The sequence below is a fragment of the Octopus bimaculoides genome, chromosome 6 (genome assembly GCF_001194135.2).
Source record: "Octopus bimaculoides isolate UCB-OBI-ISO-001 chromosome 6, ASM119413v2, whole genome shotgun sequence".
Lineage (NCBI taxonomy): Eukaryota > Metazoa > Mollusca > Cephalopoda > Octopoda > Octopodidae > Octopus > Octopus bimaculoides.
In genome coordinates this window covers 39,521,108-39,529,746 of record NC_068986.1, presented here as the reverse complement: position 1 = coordinate 39,529,746, position 8,639 = coordinate 39,521,108, and the positions used below count along the sequence as shown (strand labels likewise).

Genomic DNA, 8,639 nt, shown 5'->3' with positions numbered 1-8,639 from the left:
CTCCTATGCAGATCTCTAATGCAACATTTAAAAAAAGAGTCAATAAGTGAAAATAACCAATAAACTGATTCCTTATGAGATTTCCCAATCAAATTGCCAGCAAACCATTTTCAGTCAAACCAATTTCAACGGATTTCGCTCAAATCTGATGTCGATGTTACTTATTTTGGTTTGAAATAAAGGACTTAATCATTTAATAATCCTAGCTTAATCCCGAGCAGCGCCGGGTTATACTGCTAGTGAACTCATAAAGGAATTTTTGTCCATTCTTCAGCTAAAACAGTCTCCAGTTCTTGTAGTGATGATGGTGGAGGATATCGACTCCTTACTTGTTTTTTTAAAATGCACCATAAACGTTCAATAATATTGAGATCCGGGGACTGTGGTGGCCAGATAAGATGTTCAACTTCACTAGAGTGTTCCTCGTGACATTTAAGCTGTGTGAATTGGTGTATTGTCATCTTGAAAGATTGCATTTCCCTCTGGAAACAATTCCACAACCATAGGATGAATTTGATCAGATAAAATGCTTAGTCTTGACTATTAATTCTGCCATGAAGGGAAACCATTGGGCCAGCGGATTTCCAAGATATAGCCACCCCCACCCACCAATCATCACAGATCCTCCTCCATGTTTAACAGTTGGAAGAAGTCTCCATACGTATACTCGGCTGGTGGTCAGAAATAGGGTAAAGGATGACTCGTCTGAGAAAATAACATTCTTCCACTGCTCTGGACCAATTCTGTAGGTTTTTACTCCACTCTAAATGCTTTGCAACATTTATTTTTGAAAGTAGTGGTACTCTGATTGCAGCCCTCCCATGAAATCCGGCTTTGTGCAGCTTCTGGCAAACAGTTTTTGTGAAAACTGGGTTCTCAAGGTGGTCATTAAGCTGTGCAGTAATTTTAAGAGCTGTACTTTTGTGATCCTTTCTAACAATTTGCATAAGAGTTCAATGGTCCCTATCTGAAAGTTTTGGTTTTCTTCCAGAGTTTTGTTTCGACAAGGAGGTTTTTTCCCTCTTTCTCAAAGACTATCATTACTTTCGAGACAGTACTTCTTGATACACCAAACATTTCGGCTGTTTTCATTACACTAGCACCTGCCATACGAACACCAACAATTTGACTTCTTTCAAAGTCTGACAGATCTGTCATTTTAATGAATTTTAATTAGATGATATCTGAAAAGAAACAGCAATTTTAGCAAAACGTATTAAGCAACACTAATAATAAATCAAAAAACATAAGAAAACAAGCTTTCGATGGTTTTATAGATATTTCCAAATTATGATGTTAGGCGTTTCCATTATTTTGTCCAACCCCTGTAAGTTAGTATTCACATTATTCTGTCAAAAGTAATGCTTATTTATTCACATGTCTTTAATTAATCATTCATTATCTTGAAGCATTGAGATTTTGATGAACTAACTGCTAAGTTTTAGAATGATACTGTAGGATTGATGTGAGAGACCAGATCTGGCCAGTTTGAGCATAAAACAGATAGAATATTTTGGCCAGATATAGCCAATAACTAATAATAGTTATAGTTAAGAACTCTTCAGCCAATAAACTAACACTGAAAAGACTACCACCCATGACACTTTCACTTGATTAAAACTCTCTATTTTTTCCAATTCTTTTAAAATTACAACTCCTTAAAATTCAACAAATTATTCAAAAACAATTCAAACTAAACGAATTGTTGGTGCAATGTTTTGTAACTTTCAAAATATAGCATTATTTTTCATGTATCAACAATTTAATACAAACAGAACTGAATAATAACAGGTTTCAATAAACTACAATTTTAGCACCTACCTTACAGCAGCTATCATAACTGTCCTGCAGTTGCCACCAATAGAGTCTTTAAGTAAACGTGTCAGCTTACTGTCCCGATACGGAATATAAGCTTTAGTCTGCAAAAGAACAATAGTAAAACATACAAATAACAGAAGCACAAGGACTCAAATTTTGCATTATTGGTTAAGCTTGAACGGTATTTATCCCTTGTAGGATGAAAAGCAAAGTTGACCTTGGCAGTAATATATACAAATGCTAAAGTAAATATCCTACTTGTAGCAGCTATGTATTATTTTACTTGTTCCTGCTCAAAGGCTGTAGCTGGGCTTGTTATTATTTTCGACAGGATATATTTTTTATACAGAACATTTAATGAATCAATCATTATGTTAAATGTTACTTAAAGCAAACATTTGAAAGGACAGGTCTCTAGCATTCACATCACAATAAGGCATAAAAGAAATTGGGGAGAAAGGGTACACTTGTTCAACACCACCTCCTGAACCAGAGTTCATTCTGATAGAAGCATGAAGATTACTCAGCTGACCTGAGAATAACAAAAGTCCTTGTGCTGCAACCCATCCAAGTTTTTGAAAGGGTGTATCTACTAAACAAGATCACAGACCATCAGTGTATTTTTTTGAAAATCTTCCAGTGAATTCATGGATCCACACTGGAAAGTAGTGCAATAAGTGGTCCCCTTGTTGGACTAGAGAAAATTTTAGAGTTGTAAAAGTGGAAATCAGAAAAGCTTTTAAGCCTGGGATAAAAATCACAATGTCGACCCCTAGTACCATTGATTACCAGAGAACACCAGTGATTTGAGGTTTGACAGATCAGGCAACCATGTAGAGGTTCTTTCACTGGCTTGTTTTCTTTGGTTAGGTCTAGAAAATATTTCAATCCTGATTGGTTGCTAACTTCAAAATATACAAGTATAAGGTGGTAAGCTGGCAGAACTGTTGGTATACTGGGCAAAATTTCTTAGTGGCATTTTGTTCATTTTTATGTTCCGAGTTCAAATTCTGCCACAAGCATCTTTGCCTTTCACCCTTTTGGGCTCAATGTAATCATCTTACTCTCTCCTCCAAAATTGCTGTGTTGTGCCAAAATATAGGTCATACAAGTATGACCTATATTAGGGTTCTGCTAACATATCCAAAATACTACAGCTGCTTTACACACAAACATTCTGCATCATATCTAAATGAACAACTATGCAATTGGTTGGCAAAGACTCACTCACAACACCTTTTAACCCTTAACTAACAAATGGTCTGTTATTTCTTTCTGTTTCTTCTATCAATACTTCTATGGTTTTGCCCCTCCACCTAAGCCCACCATACTTACCTATTGCATTTCATCCCTTAACCTCTACACTAAACACTTTCTCAATGCTTATTCTTCAAAAATTTGCTTTTCTCACTCCTTTATTTTCCTTACAAGTAATCAACATGCAGGATCTCAAATTAATAATCAACTGCATTGACATCACCAGTTTGACATCAAACATTATAGGTGATGCACCTCCTCCACAAAGAACAATAACAAAATGTCTCATCACAAGGCAAGTACAGAATGTTGAAACAGATGTAAGCAAATATTTTAGAGGGTACACATATAAAAGAAAATACAAAATACAACATAAATTTACACACACACACAATAAATAAGATTGTTAAAAAAAAAGTTTCATTCACTCAGAAAGAATCAGAACATCCTCCACAGAAGGCATATGTCTTTTGCCATCTCCAACCTACAGGCAAAACTGAAGGATGAGCCCATTCGTCCACTCCAAATTTGCCACAGTCATCTACCTTCTATAAAACCCATGGCACCCTAAAAAATTATTCAACCAGTTAACGAAATTAATATTGATTGGGATTGTTTGCTAGTGCCCCCGGACTGGCTCATGTGCGGGCGACACATGATATCTTTCGTGCGAGATCATTGCCAGTGCCCATGGACTGGCTCTTGTGCGGGTGGCACATAAAAGACACCATTTCGAGCGTGGCCGTTTTCGTGCGGGTGACACGTAAAAGCACCCACTACACTCTCTGAGTGGTTGGCGTTAGGAAGGGCATCCAGCTGTAGAAACTCTGCCAAATTAGATTGGAGCCTGGTGTTGCCATCCGGTTTCACCAGTCCTCAGTCAAATCGTCCAACCCATGCTAGCATGGAAGGCGGACGTTAAACGATGAACGATGATTCTCAAATGAAATATTGTCTTAGACTTTGAACATGCAACCATTTGCTTCAGTGTGGTAAATATCTGTAAACATTTAGCTCAGACTGACTCTTTCACATTTGATATAGAAGTAAATGATTTGCATGGCTCAGTTTTGATAACTTACCTTTTCATCAGCCAGTGCATTAATAACATTCCCCAATGCTAGTAAAGACCGATTGATATTGGCTCCTTCTCGCATTCTGGGGCCCCTGTTACTTGTTGCAGTACCACGCTCAGAACCGGCCAGATCAACCAAGCACATTTTGGCAATGTGGACTGATTTTACTAAATTAGCTGTTCTATCAGACTGCTTTACAAACACCTACAAAGAAACAAAAAATATATATTGTATTAAATAATTATTGATAACAAAATAAGATTAATTAATTGATGGGGAAATATTGTTATCTTTTGTTTTGTTCAAGATAAAAACACTTTCAGAAATTTTGCAGATAGAATGTTCAAGTAATAAGTTCAATTTAATTTACAGAATTAAAATGTTGCTTTGATTTTCCAGCAAAGAAAAGATATAAACTCCTTCTAAATACTTTTATACAATATGGGTTAAAACGTTATATCTATGAGACAAATTTAATTCATCAATGTTTATTTTAGAACTCAAGAAATATGTAAAAGAGAGAAAAAATAAAAAGAGAATGTGAGCATATTGTTACAATTCTCTCTTGTATTTTGTACTTTTTATATTTGTATATTTCATTTTGTTCAAAAACACAAATATGAAAAAGAAATAGTTTTGGTTCTCAAAAGAACAAGTGTTTGATTTTATAAACTATTACAAAAAATAAACATGAGAACGAAATTCAATAAGACAATCATTCTTTTATTGGTTTCAGTCACTTTGGAATGCAACCACAATGGAGCACTGCATGCAATTGATTTGTCTGGTATTTATTTTATCGATCTTTGTTAATCGGTTTATTGAAAGTCTCAGGCCATCGTGGTGTAAAGGGACATAACTCGGAGTAAATACCACAAGACGTTATATTTAGTCCAAGTTCACTGTAACTGGTTTAGCAGTAATACACACATGCATATACAACTTATTTCCATACAGCCTCCACCCACAAAATTTCACACAAGGGGTTTTGCTCAATCCATGGTTATGTTGGCAGAAGACATGTGTCAAATTCTGCTGAAGCCAATGTTGCTCTTCGTCCTTCTGACATCAATAGAATTAAAAACTATTCAAGTGCTGAGGTGGACATAAATGAAGATACACCCTTCCTCAAATTTGAAGCCTTTTACTTATGTTAGAAATCATTTTACGAGGTCTGATCAATAAGTATCCGAACTTTTGCTATAGTAACAAAGCTAGACATGCAGAGTAAAGCCGCTTGGCAAAGATTGACCTTGAACGTTCGCATGCATGTTCACTTCCACTGTTTACAACAGTGCTTGGAAGGAAGGTGTGTAGCGTGTGATCGTCACATTGAACATGACAGAGAAAGTTGCCATGCCGATACCTGCTCAGAGGCCGATGCATAGTTGTAGAAAGTATATGGAGAGGAGCGTATGAGTCGTACACAAGCGTACGAGAGATTCAGACGCTTCCAAGATGGTCAAAAAATGTCAATATTGACGAACATTCTAGGAGACCAGCAACCAGCAGAACTGAGAAAAACATTGCAGATGTGCATGCAGCTGTAAGGGGAAATCGTTGAATCACCATCCATGAGTTATCAGAGTATGTGCAGATTAGATACGGTTCAATTCAGTCCATTATCACTGAAGATTTGGGTGTGAGACACATGTCTGCCAAGTTTGTGCTAAAACTGCTTTCATCTAACCAATCAAGGTCTCCTTGATTGTCGAGAACAATGAAAACTTTTTGAAAACTTTGCATAGGTCTCTGAGCAGGTATCACCAAGCTTTTGGCAAAATTTGATGCAGATTCTCTGCTCAACTTTCTGTCGTGGTCAATGTGACAATCACACACTACACACCTTCTTTCCGAGCACTGCTGTAAACAGCAGAAGTGAGTTAGAATGTTAAAACTTATTGCACATGCACAGCAGAGTTGAAGGTCAATCTTTGCCAGGCGGCTTCACTTTGTGCGCTTTAGTTTCGTTGCTATGGCAATAGTCTGAATACTTATTGACCAGGGCCCATATTCACTTGCAGCAGACATACAACTAAATAGAAATACCTACACCACTCCTAAATTTGTTTCATAACTCAAATAACATCAGATATACCTGAAAAACAGCATGAGATCGAGACGATTCCGAATTAGCATCTGTTGGGTGTTGTGAACGGTTCTGATTCCCGTAATATAACATTTTCAACAAATCCTGCTCATCTTGAGGCTAGAAATAGAAAGGAAAAAATTATATTATGTGCAAACACACACATACATACCTATATTTACATACCACACACACACACACACAGAAATAGGTTTAGAGAGAATAATTAGCAGAAAACCAGTTTTAAATTACCGATGTTAAAGAAGAATGAAACTAATGCCGATTTTTTTTGTCTTTTAGAGAAGTAGCTATTTAAGGAACACTTTGTAAACGGCATACAGCAAGAAAGCTATTTTTCCAATCACATGATTCCAGGTTCAGTTTCACTGCATGGCACTTTAGGAAAGTGTCTTCAACTATAGTCTTATGCAGGCGAAAGCCTTGTGAATGTATTTGGTAGATGAAAACTGAAAGAAGCCTGTCGTGCATGTGTGCATGCATGTGTTTATCCCCCACCATTGCTTAACAAACAGTGCTAGTGTGTATATGTCCCCCATAGCTTAGTGGTTCTACAAAAGATCCGATAGAATTAGTACCAGGTTTCTATTAACTGCTCCTGCATGTCTGCAACATATGATGTCTACCTTCTACATTAATCTGCTTGTCATACCACTACACATCTTGGTTACCAGTATTTTACATTAGGAACATATGGTGTACCCATTTCTACCTACTTCCATTCTGCGTATCAAGCATGCCATTTGCCTGACAAGTTTCTGTCGTCTTTCCCACCAACCAAAACTTTTTAAAGTTTACTCAATTCTAGGTTTCACTTCCATGTCTGGAAATTTCTCTAAATCTCCTACAGATTCAGCTATAAGAACTAAGTCATCAGCATACAGGAATTTCTATGGTCAGCCAGTCTCAAGGTCCTCTGTTATAACTAGGGACATACCACCTAGGTAGGCAGTGCCTACATTGAATAAAATAGATCAATAGCAACATTTTCCTTTTATGGCAAAATATGCACCTAATCCAATAAAATCATGAAGTTTACTCTGATTATTGTGTATAAAATACAAAATATCTTTTTTTTTTCCTAGATAAGTTAGGCATAATTCGCTCCTGCCTGTCAATCTTAGTATTTAAGCTACACATAGTACTGCTGTCGAACACGTGCTGCGTACACTCCTACAACACCTGTTTTTTTTTTACATGCTATAAAAGCAGAAGTAAATCTGCCTTCAACTCAGTCGCACACCTGTGTTTCATTTATTTTTTGTGTTTTACTACATAACGGTTACCAACTACCTACCCTGAGTAATTACTGACGGCATGTGCCTTGTTATAATCCAGAGGACTATGATAAACAGGACTGGGTTGAGAAGTGATCTCTGAGGGATCTCTACCTACATACTAAATTCATTGCTAATTCTCAGTTTGTTTGCTGAGCCTTTAGTACATGGTATGCATGGTTCTCACAAACTATTCATCTAAGTTCTAACCACAATTTCTTAGCAACCACATGATTGCATAGCAAGAAACCCTTTAAATACTCTCTTTACTCTTTTACTTGTTTCAGTTATTTGACTGCAGCCATGCTGGAGCACCGCCTTTAATCAAGCAAATCGACCCCAGGACTTATTCTTTGTAAGCCTAGTACTTATTCTATCGGCCTCTTTTGCCGAACCACTAAGTTACAGGGACGTAAACACACCAGCATCGGTTGTCAAGCGATGTTGGGGGGACAAACACAGACACACAAACACACACACATATATATATATACATATACATATATACGATGGGCTGCTTTCAGTTTCCATCTACCAAATCCACTCACAATGCTTTGGTTTGCCTGAGGCGATAGTAGAAGACACTTGCCCAAGGTGCCACGCAGTGGGACTGAACACGGAACCATGTGCTTGGTAAGCAAGCTACTTACCACACAGCCACTCCTGCGCCAACTTTCATTTAATTGCATAGAAAGAACTAATGCAAAAACAATTAGCAACAAGCTATACTTTCTTAATGTTTTAAAGGAGATTAATGCATTTTAACCCTTTCGTTACTATATTTCTGACCAAAATACATCCCTCATGAGTTTCAATTAAATTCTAAAATAATCATGAATTTAGACTAGTCTCATTAAACACCTGTAACTTTTTTATTTATCAAGATATTAATGTGATATTTGGAACATAATTAAAGAAAGGGTTCTTAATTAATTCTGTTGCATAATTTTTGTCTCAAAGTTCTCCACGTACTGGGGCACTGCTAGTGTCTCTCACATGTAAATATTGGTTCAGCTTCACGAATCGTACTCATTCATAATACTGGAAATATATTCATCGCCAAAAGGTTCCTGATCGCTCCAGTAATTTGTTATTCTGGGTAAC

At 36.8% G+C, this 8,639-nt stretch overlaps 1 protein-coding gene across 2 annotated transcripts in view; it reads right to left on the bottom strand.

Annotated features, from left to right (window-relative positions):
* Positions 1-8,639, bottom strand: part of LOC106874568 (kinesin-like protein KIF18A) — a 55,276-nt gene that overhangs the window by 30,794 nt on the left and 15,843 nt on the right. For both annotated transcript variants that reach the window (XM_014922343.2, XM_014922345.2), the window contains exons 5-7: positions 6,250-6,360; positions 4,158-4,355; positions 1,822-1,919 (exon numbers count right to left, since the gene is read on the bottom strand). In XM_014922343.2, the coding sequence (XP_014777829.1) occupies positions 1,822-1,919; positions 4,158-4,355; positions 6,250-6,360 (407 nt within the window). The remainder of the gene's footprint in view (positions 1-1,821; positions 1,920-4,157; positions 4,356-6,249; positions 6,361-8,639) is intronic.